The following is a 17,948-nucleotide window of genomic DNA, read 5'->3' as shown; positions in this document are numbered from 1 at the left end:
GTAGAGCCCTCCCAATTTTCCAGCCCCTTCACAGTCACTCATTTGGTTGAGATGTCACAGGGTACAGAAGGCAAAACTAATTTTGCTGACGTGACTTTTGGGCTCTTCTAGGAATCATTTCAAAACATAGTTATCAAGCATGATAGATGTGACAGTACCAGTTCCACATCCCTTCTAACACTGACCCCTAAAGGGGCTGCAGACAGACAGCCCAGTTAGAGTCTCCCTTCCTCCCAATAAAGACGGAAGTCACAAAGAAAGCCTCCCTCCCTCCCTTTCTTCTTTCCTTCCTTCCTTCCTTTCTACCACTGAAGGCTGCCCACATCCATATCAGCAGAATAGCCTGGGGTATGGTTATCCTCTGAGAATAGGCTTGGAAGCCTTACCATCCATACTGTAATATCAAACAGAAAACCTAGCAACAAAAGTTCACAAAATATTGGACTCACCAAGATCAAGATGAACACCAGGGACAAAGGAGTTGAGAAAGAACATGGAGATGACAAATCCTAACACCAACAGGCACTTGACAAGCAGACTTCTGTCTGATATCCTGTGCTTTGAGAGAGAAAACCACAACTCATTTTCTCAGTACAGTTTTCTGATTCTTGAAATGTTTCTACAGTCCTACATGACTTGAATCACTATAAATATTTCCTTTAAAAATAGAATATTTTAAACTTGAAAAAATGATAACAAGGTAAATAGCACTCAAAATCTTTGTGAAAACACAATAAATTAATGTTCACTATTCCAGGAGACTATCCACTGTAACACACTGAAATACTAGCAAAAGCTTGGTGGAAACAATAAATAAAATTCAGATACAGTCTTTAAGGCACATGCATTTTCTCAGGTGCCTGTATACCCTGCATTTGAGTTCCACTGTTTTGCCTGTAAGCATCACCCATGGTGATGCTACATCTGAAAGCCATTAAAAGATGTGGCTATCAAGAATGGTAATTCCTGCTCTACAAGTAGTTAACATGCTCAAGGCAGTCTTTAAATACCACGTGTGGTGGTTTGAATAGGAATGTCCCCCAGAGACTCATATGTTTGAATGCTTGGCCCTTAAGGAGTGGCACTATTAGGAAGTGTGACCTTATTGAAGGAAGTATGTCACTGTGGGTTGGGCTTTGAGGTCTTATATGTTCAAGCTAGGCCTAGTGTGGTATTCACTTCTGCTTCCTGTGGATCAAGATGTAGAACTCTAGCTCCTTCTCCAACACATGCACTCTGTCATGTTTCCTGTCGTGATGATAATGGACTAAACCTCTGAAATTGTAAGCCAGCCCCAGTTAAATGTTTTCCTTTATAAGGGTTGTCATGGTATCTCTTCATAACAATAGAAACCCTAACTAAGACACCAAGATTCCAGCAAAAGGAATCCAGAGACCTTGGAATGCACCGTTGCTTCTTATCATGGGGCACCCCACAAGTATATCTTCACAGTTATTCGGGGGCACAGGGAGTGCTGTGTTCCTGCAGAATCCTCTTACTCTCAGAGTCACAAGGCAATGAAGATTCTGTCCCTCAAAGCTGCTGTGCTCCATGGACAGTTCACTACAGCAAGAAACTGAGCAGGAAGTAGAAGCAAAGCTCTGCACAGACATCAAACTCATAATGGCAGGACACACAGCTCACATCTGTCCCTACACCTCCCTTTCCTGCATTACACTTCAAAAACTCATGCCCTATAAACCCTCTGGGTCAGGAGAGCTGATGAGTAGAGGTTGGCTCAAAGGGTGGCCACCACACCTTCCCAAGGATATGCACACTTGGAATGCATCTTCCAGGCATAGAAAAATGATAAGGCTTTCATTTCTTGACAAAATAATTCTGCTGTTTTAGAGAATGGTTTTCCTCATTAAGAGAGAAAGAAATTTTGGCCCATGTATGTAAAGATATAGGAATGAAACAAACAATGTTTTCAATCACTTACTGAATCTGAAATAATAGAAAGAAAAGAGAATTTTGCAGGGACCAACATACAGAAATGACTAACGATGCAGATGGGCTGGCGTAAGCAGAGCCCACTGCACACCTGTATCCGGATGCCTTACTATGACTCACAATGTTCCTCAATTAGCATGGGTCAACTAAAAATGATAATAAAACCTAAAAAGGAAAAACAACCACCTTTTCTACAAGCCGTGATTCAGAAGCCCTTGAGAAAAGAAAACAAGATACCTTTCTTTGTAGCTCTTGGATATTGGTCTCCCAATTTTTATCTTCCTGGGAAATTTGCCTGTAAGAGAAAGGAGGCTCTCATTACTTCTCTGTTGCAGAAAGAAGGCGACACTGACAGCTGTGGAAGCCGAGGTGTCTGTGGACCCTGGCACAGCCTTGTAAGGAATTGGATGCCCATGAAGGTGACCAGGGAAATTTGAAAAGCTATTCACCCTGTATTTCCAAAGAAAAATAACAAAAATAATGATCCAAAAGTTAGGAGAGGTTGTGAGAAGAATTGTTAAAAAAAAAAAAAAAAAAGAGTGTCAAAAAGACTACACACCGGTGTGTGAGAATGACTGGCGACCTCCTTTGCCCACCCCTTCAGGAACACTGAAACCCACAGGAGCTCAAGGGTTTCCTATAAAATAATGTGGTATCTGCTGTATTATATTTACATCCTCCCACATAACTTCAATAATCTTTATATTAGTTATAGCACCAACTTCAACTGAATGCTAGGTAAATATCTGCCATTTCAGCATTGCCTACATAATGAGAAAAATAGTTATACATATTCATATTCATATACAATCATATTGCTCTCAGTTTTAAAAATGTCTAAATTTATTTGGGAGTACACTGCATATACAACATATGTTTAAGGTAAAGTCAACTTGCAGGAATCTGTTTTCTTTCCACTGTGCAGGGTGTTGGGGCTGAGCTTGGATCCTCAGCCCTGATGTAAAGCATCTTTACCTGCTAAGTCATATTAACAGCCCCAAAAACCACAATTTTTAAAGGTCCAAACCTGCAAATAAAATAACCTAAATAATGGCCACCCTGCAGGCTCATGAGACAAAGTAGGGTGCACGCTGCCTGTCATTCCAGGGGTGTCGTAGAAGCTCCTTGTAAAACCCAGTGAGTAGGCTGTGGTATTAGGTTTTTTTTCTGCTACTGTGATAAAATACCAAGGTAACATATGGAAGAAGTAATTTTTTTGGCTTATGGTTCTAGGTGAATGCAGACATCTTGTAGCAGGAACAAGATGTTAAGAGTTCACATCATGAGAGGCAGGGCAAGATGGCGGCATCGGGACAACTCTCGTTCTGACCAACAGCACAGCAGGATCGGCACATTGACCAGCAATCAGAACTCGCAGCCATAAAACATAAGTGATTGTGTTTCCCAGGTGAGAGGATACCCCACAGTGGGGGATTCAATCATTTTTAACTCACCCTACTAAACCGCGGAAGAGATCCCGGTTCCGCCAGGTGCTTGGTCGCCAGCCCAGAGCCACACGCCAGCGTGATCTGGTCACTGTCCCAGACTGAACTGTGGGCCCACAACATCAAAGACTGGATTTTCCAGTTGAGATATAACCCCACGGAGCAAGAAATGATTGGGACCAACCTTAGGTCACCCAGACAGCCCCTGGAAAAGACTCGGGTTCCGCAGGCGCTCCGGGAACCAGTCCAGAGCCAGAGCCAGGGACCCAGGCACCAGCACAGAGCCCTGCTTGCACACCTGATTCACCGCCTCAGATAGAACTGTGGGCCCCAGGGCACCAGAGATTGAGTTTCACTGTCGGGTGCAAACCCACAGGGAGGAAAATGGCTGGTCTGATCTCAGAGCACTCAGCTGATACCACCACCCCAAAAAGGTCTCGGGAAAATTACCCAGCTTAGGCAGACACCCAGGCTCCCAAAGGCCAGAAAGGCAGAGCCAGGGGTGGGCATCTGTGCCTGTGGGTTCTACTCACCACCCCAGAAAGAACGGCGGACCCCAAAGCAAAGACTGGGTGTCCCTGGCAGGAGGAAACCTCACAGCAGAGGGATCATCAGGTCTAACGCTCAGGACACCCAGCACCAAAAGACTTTCTGGATTCACACAGACCCTAGGCTCTAGCTTTCTACTGCCAGCAGGAGTTCTGTGCTCAGCCGCCATTATTGAATACCCCTAGGGCACTGGGGCACACAGCTGCATCCTCAGACCAACAAAAGCAAGAGAGCCATTACAGCAGCCCTCAGATACTGTGCCAAGGATCAAACAGTTATCCCTAGCTAGACTGACAAAACTGTGGGAATCCCTGGTCCTTCAAGAGGGCTGCATCCACAGAGTCCGGACCAGAGTGGTGCCCGCAGCTGCCATCCCAGACAGGGACACACAGCTTCCTGGTCCAGAGTGAGGCACCCAGCCTTCAGACCAGAGAGGAGCCCTCATTTACCAGCCTCCAGACCAGAGTGGCTCCCCCAGGTGCCAACTCAACCTAGGTACACATTCTCCAGGCCCAGAGCAGAGCACTCAGCCTCTGGCCCAGAGACTTGGTGGGCACTCCTCTCACTTTCCCAGACAGAACTGTGTGCCCCAGGATAACAGACTGAGTTTCCCTGTTGGGAGAAAACCCACAGCTAGGGAATCAGCAGGTTCTTCAAGAGGACTGTACCTGGAAAACTGTAACAACAGCAGCAGCTCACTAAATGTATAACGAGAAACCCAGCATGGGGCAGCTGTCTGGAGAACTTCTATGGGTGAGAGGAGAGCCCCCCTGCCTGAAAAAAACCACAGCTACTACTCAGGTCTATACACCTGAGGTGAGCAGTGGCAATTCCTGAGAAACACTGGCCATACAGTGACCATACCCAAAAAGCAGAGGAGGACTCCTTCAAGAAAAATCATCTTCCAGCCAAGAGGATTCTCCCTACCTCAGGACTCCAGGAAGCACAGAAACTAACAGCCAACACTTAAAACAGCCCAATGGGTAGAGGTCAGCGTAAAAGCTCAACCAACAAAGGCAGAGCAATATGGCATCTCCAGAACCCAGCCATCCAGGGGTGAACAGCCCTGGACAACCCAGCAAAATAGAAAATCAAGAAGATTACCTTACATCTATGCTGATGAAGAGGATAATAGAGGAAACAAATAAAATACATAAAGAATTAGAGGAAGTCAAAACCAAACAGATCAAGGCTATCCATAAAGAAACAGAGGAAGTTAAAGACAAGCAGATTATGGCCATCCGTGAAGAAATACGAGAAGATGCAGCGAAACAGTTTGCGGCCTTCAGAGAAGAAATAATTAAATCACTAAAAGAAATTAAAAAAAACAGAGTTGAAGGAACTAAAAGAAAAACAGGAAAATACAATCAGACAGATGAAGGAAGTAAACAAAACAACTCCAGACCTGAAGATAGAACTGGAAAAATTAAAGAAAACACAAATGGAGGAAATAATGGAGAGGAAGAATTTAGGGAAGAAAACAGGAACTACAGAGGTAAGCATAACCAACAGACTATAAGAGATGGGAGAAAGAATCTTAGGTGTAGAAGATACAATGGAAGAAATCAATGTATCTGTCAAAGAAAATGTTAAATCCAAAAAATTCCTGACACAGACCGTCCAAGAAATCCAACATAATATAAAAAGACAAAACCTAAGAATAAAAGGACTAGAGGAAAAAGAAGACTCCCTTCTCCAAGGCCCAGAAAATATTTTCAACAAAATCATTGAAGAAAATTTCCCCAAGTTAAAGGAGAGGCCAATAAGAATACATGAGGCCTACAGAACACCCAACAAATTTGACCAGAAAAGAAAATCCTCCCGCCACAGAATAATCAAAATAGTAAGTATACAGAAAAAGAAAAAATACTAAAAGCTGCAAGGGAAAAAGGCCAAGTAACATAAAATGGCAAACCCATTAGAATCACACCTGACTTTTCAACAGAGACTATGAAAGCTAGAAGGGCCTGGACAGATATCATGCAGATCCTAAGAGAACACATATGTCAGCCCAGGCTACTATATCCTGCAAAACTCTCAGTCCTCATAGATGGAGAAAACAAGATATTCAATGACAAAAACAAATTTCAACAATACCTACATACAAATCCAGCATTACAGAAGACACTGCAAGGGAAAATACAACCCAAGAAAATTAGCTTCATTCAAGAAAACACAGGAAATAATTAACCTTACTACAGTAAGGTTTTACTACAATAAAACCTTTTTTATTGTAGTAAAAGGACACAACCTTATGACCACAACAAATATCAAAATCAAAGGATTTAACAGCCACTGATCATTAATCTCTCTCAACATCAATGGACTCAACTCTCCAGTAAAAAGACACAGATTAACAGAATGGATACGTAAACAAAACCCAGCAATCTGTGGCATACAAGAAACACACCTAAGGCACAAAGACAGACATTACCTGAGGGTAAAGGGTTGAAAGACGACTTTCCAAGCAAATGGACCCAAGAAGCAAGCAGGAGTAATTCTAACATCTGATAAAATAGACTTTCAACCAAAATTAATCAAAAGAGATGGGGAAGGACACTTCATACTCATGAAAATAAAATTCCACCAGGAAGACATCACAATCCTGAACATCTATGCCCCAAACACAAGAGCACCCACATTTGTAAAAGAAACATTGATAAAATATAAACCACATATAGATCCCCACACATTAATAGTGGGATACTTCAACACCCCACTCTCAACAAAGGACAGGTCAACAAAACAGAAATTAAACAAAGAAACAATATCTCTGACAGAGGTCATGAATCAAATGGACCTCATAGACATTTACAGAACATTACACCCAAACACAAAAGAATTTACCTTCTTCTCAGCACCTCATGGAACTTTCTCCAAAACAGGCCATATAGTTGGTCACAAAGCAAGCCTCAACAGATACAAGAAGATTGAAATAATCCCTTGTATCTTGTCTGATCACCATGGAATAAAGCTGGACCTCAACAACAACAGAAATAGCAAAAAGCCTACACACACATGGAAACTGAACAACTTGTTACTAAATAAGAGCTGGGTCAGGGAAGAAATAAAGAAAGAAATTAAAGTCTTCCTAGAACTCAATGAAAATGAAGACACAACATACCCAAACTTGTGGGACACAATGAAAGTGCTAAGAGGAAAGTTCATAGCACTAAGTGCCTTCAAGAGGAAATTCGAGACAGCTCATTCAAGCAACTTAATGGCCCACTTAAAAACCCTAGAAAAAGAAGAAGTTAAAGTTAAAGGAGAGGCCAATAAGAATATTGGCCAATAAGAATATCTACCAAAAAGGAGTAGAAGGCTGGAAATAATCAAACTCAGGGCTGAAATCAATCAATTAGAAACAAATAAAACAATTCAAAGAATCAATGAAACCAAGAGCTGGTTCTTTGAGAAAATCAACAAGATAGACAAACTCTTAGCCAAGCTACATAAAAGGCAGAGAGACACTATGCAAATCTACAAAATCAGAAATGAAAAGGGGGACATAACTACAGACACTGAGGAAATCCAAACAATCATTAGGACTTACTTCCAAAGTCTATATGCCACAAAATTGGAAAATCTAAATGAAATGGACAATTTTCTTGATTGATTCCACTTACCAAAGCTGAATCAGGACCAGGTAAATCAATTAAATAGTCCTATATCCCCCTAAGAAATAGAAGCAGTCATCAAAAGTCTCCCATCCCAAAAAAGCCCAGGACCAGATGGCTTCAGCGCAGAATTCTACCAGACCTTCAAAGAAGAGCTAACTCCAATTCTCTTCAAATTATTCCACAAAATAGAAACAGAAGCAACATTACCAAACTCATTCTATGAAGCCACAGTCACCTTGGCACCTAAACCTCACAAAGATTCAACAAAGAAAGAGAATTTCAGGCCAATCTCCCTTATAAACATTGATGCAAAAATACTTAACAAAATACTTGCAAACCAAATACAAGAACACATCAAAGATATTACCCACTATGACCAACTATGTTTCATCCCAGGTATGCAGGGGTGGTTCAATATATGGAAATCCATCAATGTGATCCACCATATTAACAAACTGAAAGAAAAAAGCCACATGATAATCTCCCTAGATGCTGAAAAAGCATTTGACAAAATCCAACATCCATTCATGTTTAAAGTATTGGAGAGATCAGGGATACAAGGCACATAGCTAAACATAGTAAAGGCGATATACAGCAAGCCTATAGCCAAAACAAAACTAAACGGAGAGAAACTTAAAGCAATCCCACTGAAAAAGAAGCTGAAAAGCATCAAACCAAGTAATCCACTTAAAAAATGGGGTACAGAGCTAAACAGAGAACCCTCAATAGAGGAATATTGAATGGTAGAGAAACACTTAAAGAAATGCTCAACCTCATTAGCCATTAGGGAAATGCAAATCAAAACGACCCTGAGATTTCATCTTACACCCATCAGAATGGCCAAGATCAAAATCTCAAGTGACAACACATGCTGGAGAGGTTGTGGAGAAAGAGGAACCCTTCTCCACTGCTGGTGGGAATGTAAACTTTTTCAACCACTCTGGAAATCAATCTGGCACTTTCTCAGACAACTAGGAATAGCGCTTCCTCAAGATCCAGCCATACATATATACCTCCTAGGCATATATCCAAAAGAGGCTCAAGTACACAAAAAGGACATTTGCTCAACCATGTTTGTAGCAGCTTTATTTGTAATAGACAGAAGCTGGAAACAGCCCAGATGCCCCTCAACTGAAGAATGGATGCAGAAATTGTGGTACATCTATACAGTGGAGTATTACTCAGCAGTGAAAAATAAGGAAATCATGAAATTTGCAGGTAAATGGTAGGACTTGAAAAGGATCGTCCTGAGTGAGTTGTCCCAGAAGCAAAAAGACACACATGGTATATACTCACTTATATAAACATACAACATAGGATAAACCCACTAAAATCTGTACATCTAAACATACTAAGCAAAAGAGAGGACCTTAACTAAAATGCTCAATCCCCATTCTGAAAGGCAAAGAGGATGGACATCAGAAGAAGAAGAAAACAGGAAACAACCTAGGAACCTGCTACAGAGGGCCTCTGAAAGCCAGAAGAAGAAAACAGGAAACAACCTAGGAACCTACCACAGAGGGCCTCTGAAAGCCTCTGCCTTGCAGACTGTCAAAGCAGATGCTGAGCCTGATGGCCAACTGTCAGACAGAGTGAATGGAATTTTATGTAAGAAGTGGGAAATAGTAAGAGCTGAAGAGGACAGGAACTCCACAAGGAGAGCAACAGAACAAGAAAATTTGAACACAGGGAACTTCCCAGAGACTCATTCTCCAACCAAGGACTATATTCATGGAGATAACCTAGAACCCCTGCACAGATGTAGCCCATGGCAGTTCAGTGTCCAAGTGGGTTACATAGTAATGGGAAGAGGGACTGCCTCTGACATAATCTGATTGGCCTGCTCTTCGGTCACCTCCCCCTGAGTGGGGAGCAGCCTTACCAGGCCACAGAAGAGGACAATGCAGCCACTTTCAATGAGAACTGATAGACTAAGATCAGAAAGAAGGAGAGGAGAACCTCCCCTATCAGTGGACTTGGGGAGAGGCATGCATGCAGGAAGGGGAGGGAAGGTGGGATCGGAAGGGGAGGAGGGAGGGGCTTATCGGGGGATATAAAATTAATAAAGTGTAATTAATAAGAGTTAAATAAAAAATTAAAAAAATAAAAATAAAGAAATAAAGAAAGAATTTAAAGACTTTCTAGAATTTACTGAAAATGAATATACAGCACACAGAAACTTATGGGACACAATGAAAGCAGTTCTGAGAGGCAAATTCATAGCAATAAATGTCTAAAACTGGAGAGATCTCATACTAGCAACCTAACAGCACACCTGAAAGCTCTAGAACAAAAAGAAGTAATCACATCCAAGAGGAGTGACTACATAAAATAAGTAAATTCAGAGCTGAAGTCAATAAAATAAAATAAAAAATAAAAAGAGAACAATACAAAGAATCAATGAAACAAAGAAATATTTCTTTGAGAAAATCAGTGAGACAAAGAAACCATTATCTAAACTAAGAGGCAGAGAAAGAATACACAAATTAACAAAATCTAAATTAAAAGAACATAAAAATAGACATTGAAGAAATCCAGAGAAACATAAGGACATACTTTAAAAACCTGTATTCTGCTAAGTTGGAAAATCTAAAAAAAATGGATAATTTTCTTCAGGGATACCACTTACCAGAGTTAAATCAAGATTAGACACACAATTTATATAGTTCTATAACTCCTAGTGAAATAAAAGCACTCATTAAAGCAAAAAGAGCCCAAGGCCAGATGGTTTTAGTGCAAAATTCTACTAGACTTTCAAAGAGTTAAGCCCAATACTCCTCAAATTACTCCACAAAACAGAAGAAATATTGCCAAATCCATTTTATGAGGCCACATATACCCTGATATCCAAACCACACAAAGACCCAACAAAGAGAATTAGAATCCAATTATCCTCATGAACAAAGATGCAAATATATTCATTAAAATACTTGCAAAACAAATCCAAGAACACATGAGAAAGATTATACACCATGATCAAGCCCAGAGATGCAAGGTTTACAGCACAACTATAGCCAACTTAATTAAATGGAGTTAAACTCAAAGCGATTCCACTAAAATCAGAAACAAGACAAGGCTGTCTGCTCGTTTCATACATTACAGATAAGTGTGGCCTTCATCCATCATCAAAGAGTTTTCTCTTTGCAACAGACAGTGACCATTACAGAGAACCATAATTAATCAAAATGCAGGGAGTTACGAAGCCCAGTCCAGTGGATACCTATGAAAAACAACTCTTGTACCCAAGAGTAAGCAAACATTGAAGAAGAACGGATAGAATTTTGTAAGAACAAGAGGACCAGGAAATTTACTATGAGAGTGTGTAGTCTGGTAATGTCAGAAGAAGCACCCATAAATATGTCTCATCCACCTGACTGCCTAAATGTGAGCTGAACAAGGATGACACAATAGGCATGCCAAAATGGACAAGGGAAAGACCACAACCTATGTAAGGCCTCAAACCTGCATACATAACTACAGGCAGCGAAGAAATGCTCAGAGTGAAAAAAAAAATTATTTCCCAGAGAATCACAAACCAATTGATTGCCCAATACCAAATCCCTGAAAACATGCATACAATTAGCATTATACAGATTATATTTGGAAATATGCATGTATATACATATAAGCATGTAACAACAATTAAGGAAAAAAAGAAGTCAAGAATTTTATAGAGTGGGAACGATTACAAGGGAGGTTTTGGAGGGAAGAAAGGGAAAGAGAAAATTATGTATTTATACTATAACCTCAAATTTTAAAAATTATTAGAAGATTGTAATTAAATTGTATTAAATTTAAATTAAATTAATGTTAAATTTAGATTATATTAAAATTGTACTATGTTTTATGTTGTAATAGTTACATGAGATATTGGGCATAAACAAGCAAAGAAAAGTTATGGCCTAACAGTGATGTGCTTATATGTCAAATTGACAAGAGGGATCAATTGTGCTGGCTCATTTTTTAATGTGATATTTTTATTGATTATTTGAAAATTTCACATAATGCACCTCAATCATAATGCACCTAGTCATCCCAGGTTCTTCCTCCACCTTTGTGACCTCCCACAAAACAAAAGAAGAAAAAAAAATGCCAAATTTGTGTTGCCCATATACTCAGTGGAACATGGTCAAACTCCCATTACAGAAAACTGAGCCCTTCCCCACCGTCACCCTGGCCAGAATCCACTAACTGTGAAGAACTCCCTTCAGCATCTGAAGTGGAAGTTTCTAGTTTCTTTGGAAACTCAGTTGTGTCATATGAATATGCGTTCTGTTTGTCTCAAGTGTGGATGTGGGAATGTCATCCGTGACCCCTTACTACTGCCGAAAGCAGACCCCATGAAAAGGCGCATGACATTTGTCAGCAGGAAATTACCTAGGGCAAGGGGTGTGGGTTTTGCGAGCTGGAAAATATCCTTGTATGGACTCTGATAAATAAAAGACCACGGACAGTGAGACAACGCTTTTCGCATCTCTACGATTTGGAATGGTTCACATTGCTTTGCTGGTTTTCTCAGAGAAAAGCGCTCCAGAGAACTTTTTCTGCTGCTTTGGCAAACTTGTACCATTTAGGCAATCTTGTTGCTTTTGCTGAGCAGTACCACCTTTGTCACTGTCGCTTCCTGCTGCTGCTGTGGTTGACCCCTTTGCTGTTTGTCTGGACTGTTGACTGGATTCCCCACTACTGAGGTTGGTATATCTCCAAAGAACCCAATGACCCTAATCAGCAGGAAGTTGATAAAAGAGGTGTGCAGACCTTTTTCCTACTAATCTCCAACCAAGGGTCAGGGGTTGGAAGGAAAGTAGAGGTATTTAAGAACCTTTAATAAAGCATGTTTTTGAAAAATCTAAGCCTACAAGCATCTCTATCACAACTTTTTTTTTTTTTTTTTTTTTTGAGACAGGGTTTCTCTCTGTAGCCTTGGCTGTCCTGGATTTATTTTGTAGCTCACAAAGATCCACCTGCCTCTGGCTCCGAGAGTGCTGGGATTACAGGCATATGCCATCGTGCCTGGCTCCCTATCACAATTCTTAAGAGTTCTTTTTTAATGGCTTCCTGGCTAGACTGACATCGTGACACTACAGTCATTTGAGAAGAAAAGGCCTTAACTGAAGACATGTCTCCTTCAAATTTCTTGTAGACAAGACTGCAGGGAATTTTCTTTATTAATGATTGATATGAAGATTCCTACTGCATTTTGAGTAGAATCATACTGGACAGATGGTTCTAGGTTATATTAAAAAACAAAAATGAAGTAGAAATAAGCAGTAATCTGAATTTTTACCATGGACTCGATTTCATTTTCTGCCTTGTGTTCCTGCCTTGAGTTCCTACCCTGACTTCTCTCCACGATGAAAGCTGCAAGATGAAATAGCCCTGTCCTTCTCAACTTGATTTGTGTCATGTGTGGTGTTTATTATAGCGATAGCAAGTAACTAGGACAAACCATAAGCCCAAACACAAACTTCCCTCTGTAAGTTGCTATAGTGTTTAATTATATCAATAGAAAATTAGTTCATGAAGATGTGTAGCAAATACTGTGATCAAAAATCTTTTATACTCACTTGGGTATCCTGTGACATTTGAACGCAATGTAATATGTTCCTCATGCATTGCCACCATTAAGCCCAACCTGTAAGAAGCCCCTGGTATAAATCTAAGCAGAATCCTGTGGTACCTGTGGAAAGTATGTAACCTTTGGGCCAGCAGATGCTCCAAGGCCAGCACTTTCTCCAGCAGCAGGCCACGCACAGCTGTCTCTTCACGGCTGGCTGGACTGATGCGCTGTGCAGTCAAGCGCCAGACGTGAATCTCATGCTTCAGCTCTGCAGAGAAATAAGTGTAAGGTACTGAGTCTCTCCTGCCCTCAGACGTCAGCACACCCCTCTGTTTAGCACCCACTAACAATGTACACCCATGTTTCACACAGCACAGGCTCTTCACAGCAGGAGCTATGACGATGGAACCCGATGATAGATATGAACTCTGAAAGTCATCGTGGAAGCAAGAAAGGCAACTTTAACTCTTCCTGAAGAATAAAGTTCTTTCTCAAGCAATATCTTTTTAATTCATTTATTAATTTGTTATTGTTGTGCTTTTGTTCAAGCAATGTCTTAACTCTAGGATCCAACAACCCTTGCCCATTCTCACTAGCTCTTCATTCAGCCAAAATCTAAATATCACTGCTATGCTTTGAGTTTGGTTTGTCATGGCTTCTCAACTTTTTGGCTAACATCAAGTGCATCTGGCCTATCCTCTCCAAACTACGTGCCATGTTATGATGTAGCAAAGAGGCCTCGCCAGTTGCTGGGGACAGGCTCCTGGACTTCCTGTCTCCTAGAGAGTAAGCTATTATAAATAAGCTTCTCACTTTCAGCCTGCCTGGCTAGGGTACTGTTATAACAACACATATAAACTCAGCCAATTGTCCAGTCTTTGAATGGTTTCAGAAACAGAGCTCTAGAATAACACAGCATGGATGTGATTCTCAGGCAGCCATGTTTGGCACCCTCTAGGACAACATCTGGTAAAAAATGGGCAGCAAGAAAGCACTCTCTCCCCTATGTCCTATGAGCTCAGTGTGTCACACAGTATAATAAGTAATCAGCTGGCAAAATTCTGGCCAGAAAGGAGCAAACAACACTTTTCTCCCATCGCTAAATTCAGACACCTTCTGATAGTGAAAAGGAGAGGAACGGTTTGCCATCCATTGCTTCCTGATAGGAAGCTATTTTGTGAGGCTTACATTTAATATCTATTTTATGGTTTGAAAATATATATATAAGGAAAAAGCCAAGGTGGCAGATTAAAAGCAAGCTACCCTTTATAGATTCCCAGCAGACACAGACTGAAGCAGCCAGAGAGCCAGCTGGAGGTAGCTGTGGACAGCCGTTGCTCCTAAGCATACAGCATCCCAGAGACAAATAAACACGTCCTCCCTGGTGCTCCTATGGGAGAATGCCCCCTCCTGCTTGAGGGCTTCTCCTGGGGTTGGGGGAGAATACTACAGTAAAGATCTGCAGCATGGGAAGATGCTCATACCCACCGACAATCTCACTGGGCTCCTTATTATAAAGCTTTTTGTTCCAGTACAGGAGTCTGAGAAGTGGAAAGGAAACCAGGAGAACAAGGCAAATTCCAAGAAACATGTGTGCTGTGAAACCAGCGAAGTCCAGGCCCTGGAAGAGCAAAAGAGCAGTACATGATATATGGGTCTTCGGGAGAGCTGAGGCAGGGTGTGAGTTGGAAACACAGGGGTCTCTGGTGACCACCAGACAAGGGTCATGCAGCCAAACACTGAGGCTTTGAAGTTTGAAATGGTTAAAGTATTTTGTTGGTGTTCCGGTTTTAGTTTTCGTTTTTGGTTTCTCTTGTTTGAGACAAGGTTTTCTATGTATACACTGCTGTCCCGGAACGCCCTCTGTAGACTGGGCTGGCCTCAAACTCACAGGGATCCGCCTGCCTCTGCCTCCCAAGTGCCGGAATTAAAAAAACATGTACCACCACTAGCCAGATAGTTCAAGCTTTTTTTTTTTTTAAACCAGTACTTACACGAATTACAAGCCATTTCTGAAGGAAACAAAAATAGGCTAATACAACTAGCTCCAAACTGAACTTTGTCTGCCTTCACAGGGCTAATGTTCTGCCCTAGGATGAAGAGAAGTCAAAACACTGAATAATGTTATTTAATGGTTAATTTTTTAATCTTTGACTAAAGTACCTGCTGTGGATTAGAAGGAACATCCCGGCTGGAAGGTGCAGTCTTCCCACTGCTGCCCACTACTTTGACCGCACAGAGCACTGGAACAGTCACCAGAGCCCTAGAGAGGCAGCCTTTCCCTTCTTTCCTGATCTCTCTGCCTGCCTATCAGGCTATGTGTCTTGGCCAGCGGTTGAATGTGCTTCGTCTTGATTAAAAATCACCCCTAGGCTAATTAGTTAGAGAATGAGTCAACAACAACTTTGGTTAATGTTGCTCTTTATTTTATTATTTTATATATATCTTTGGGCAAATATGCGTAATATCTCTGGAGCCCCAGTAGAAGGGATGAGGCCTTGAAGATGATCATCTATGAGAATTCAAGCAGTACAGGTGTACAGCTACTGCTGTAAAGGGGGATCAAGGGCGCCTCAGCACTGTGAGGCATTGGGATAGCAGGTATTGAAGGATCTTGGCAGGAAGGGTATGGTCACAGAGGACACAGCAGACCTGCTATGCCCCAAGACAGGCCTGCACAGGTAGAGAACCCCATAGGCTGTCAGTAAGCCACTCAGAAAAGGCACCTTCCAATACCTCTTACAACACAGCTCAGGCTAATTGTGTCAACCTCCCACGTGTCACCAAACCTCACTCGGAACTCACCACACTCTAGCAGTTCTTCAGTCAGAACACCACTGTGAACTGTATATTTATCTGTAGAATCCATACCCCAGATGTCTGATTGAAACATAGTTACATCTTAGATGTTCACGAAAATGTTGTATTTCCTCTAAAGTCAGAATTTTTAAAATGAGCCTGAGGATGCTAGAGAGACGGATTAGTGCTTAAGAGCAGCGGCTGCCCTTACAGAAGACCCAGATTGTTCTTCCCACGTGGTGGCCCACAACTGCCCAATTCCAGGTGATAGAACACCCTCTCCTGTCCAGAGCGTTAGAAATCCTCCTCTGACCTCTGTGGGCACCAGGCATGCATGTGGTGCACAGACATACATGCAGACAAAAACACCCATACGTGTAAAATAAAAGTAAGTAAACATTAACAATTTTAATAACATGAGAAAATGATTTAAATATAATATCAATGTGCTTACCTTTAAACCAACGAGGTCATAAAACACAATTATTAGTTTTAGGGAATATAGCCTGAGGAGACAGGAATCCTGTATCCTAAGTAATTCCAGATCTGTTCAGGATGTAAGCACCAAAGTTTTGTCCCATCAGAAATGCTGGGACAATTAAAGCAAGGAGTGATGAGTATGAAAATAAGGAGAGTAAAGTTGAGAAGGCCCTAACAGACAACCACAGCAAGAAACAGCACCAAACAGAAGTTGCTAGGACAGTTTTACAGGTGAATTTATTTATCAAGCAACTGAAAGGAAGATCAGAAAAACCCACACTGGTGATTTTCAGAGACAGCAGCGGCAGCTGCACTGTGCCGTGGGATGGTATGCTTTCACTGAGCCTATTAGATATGTTACAGCCCTTTGTAATTTCCTAGATATTTCTCCTTGATGTTCTCAGCAGCAAAACTACCTCCCATCACATTAATCTCAACACAGCTTCTAAATGCAGCCCTTTCATCTTGCAGGGTGCCTCTCCTACTTTTCCTCCTAATCTTTTGCTTATGACCAATAGTGTGCACAACAAATAGGTGACAAGAGCCTTAGTTCACAGTAGTTAATAGAGGACACTGCATAGCGGCGCACTCAGTTAAGTTGTGAATTTCCTGAAAGCAGCCCTAGTGTGCTGTTACTTACCATTTTTCTTAACTCCTGGTTGGAAACAATGATAACATTTGGGGGATCCCCAATGGCAGTGGCAGCTCCTCCAATGTTTGTAAAGATCACTTCTGCAATCAGGACTTGTCGTGGATCAAGATTGAGAACCTCACATAACCTATCATGAAAGTAAAAAAGTGATGAGACCTTTGTACAACCAAAATGTGTAAAGCACTTGTTTGTATAAGGAAGGCACATGCATGTGTGTGTGCGTGTATGCATGTACGCACACATGAGCACACACACAATCTGTGAGAAGAGTGATACAGAAACAAACATCAGCAGAGACATCCCCAGGTACCACAAATGACAAGGATTTTTCTGAGTAGACAGACCACAGTCTGAGCTACCCAGGTGCTGAGGTACCTTCTGCTCCCACAGCCTGGAGAGAGTACTGAACTCTGAGTGTAGAGCCCTAGTAGAGAAAAGGACCTGGAACAGGTGAATGTGTACTGGTCATCTGATGCCTCAGTCAGGAATGCAGTGGACAATCAAAACTCACCAGCCATAACACTAAGCCTGCTGACTTAGTCCCTTGTCTGCCTTCCCCTTTTCTGAAGAGGCCCTAAACTCTCTCTGTATGTGTCCTTTCTTTGAATAACTATCTTAACTACTTCTTCCTTGGCCGTAGGACTCTACCCTGGCTGCATGAGGTTTGTCTTGGAGTCTTCAGATGTCCTACACTCTGATCTGCTGCAGACTGTGGATAGGTAGAAGATGAAAATGTGGGGATTCATGAGCAAAATCCTCCTGGGACCTGATGCTCTTCATGGATGCCTTGCCTATATTGTTTCCAGTCTATCTCCTGGAAAGCAAGGCCCATGTCCTCTGACTTCTTGTATTATTTCTGAGCTATGGTGACACCTGTACCCTTCTAGAGT

The 17,948-nt window shown here is 41.6% G+C and overlaps 1 protein-coding gene across 2 annotated transcripts in view; it reads right to left on the bottom strand.

Moving 5' to 3' along the window:
* Oca2 (OCA2 melanosomal transmembrane protein) overlaps positions 1 to 17,948 on the bottom strand; it is a 321,231-nt gene that overhangs the window by 220,911 nt on the left and 82,372 nt on the right. For both annotated transcript variants that reach the window (XM_060366263.1, XM_060366262.1), the window contains 5 exons: positions 17,047 to 17,185; positions 14,616 to 14,748; positions 13,248 to 13,395; positions 2,191 to 2,248; positions 450 to 558 (listed from right to left, as the gene is read on the bottom strand). In XM_060366263.1, the coding sequence (XP_060222246.1) occupies positions 450 to 558; positions 2,191 to 2,248; positions 13,248 to 13,395; positions 14,616 to 14,748; positions 17,047 to 17,185 (587 nt within the window). The remainder of the gene's footprint in view (positions 1 to 449; positions 559 to 2,190; positions 2,249 to 13,247; positions 13,396 to 14,615; positions 14,749 to 17,046; positions 17,186 to 17,948) is intronic.

Source organism: Meriones unguiculatus, chromosome 14, assembly GCF_030254825.1.
Source record: "Meriones unguiculatus strain TT.TT164.6M chromosome 14, Bangor_MerUng_6.1, whole genome shotgun sequence".
In the NCBI taxonomy this organism is placed as follows: Eukaryota; Metazoa; Chordata; class Mammalia; order Rodentia; family Muridae; genus Meriones; species Meriones unguiculatus.
This window is presented reverse-complemented; position numbering and strand designations above follow the sequence as displayed.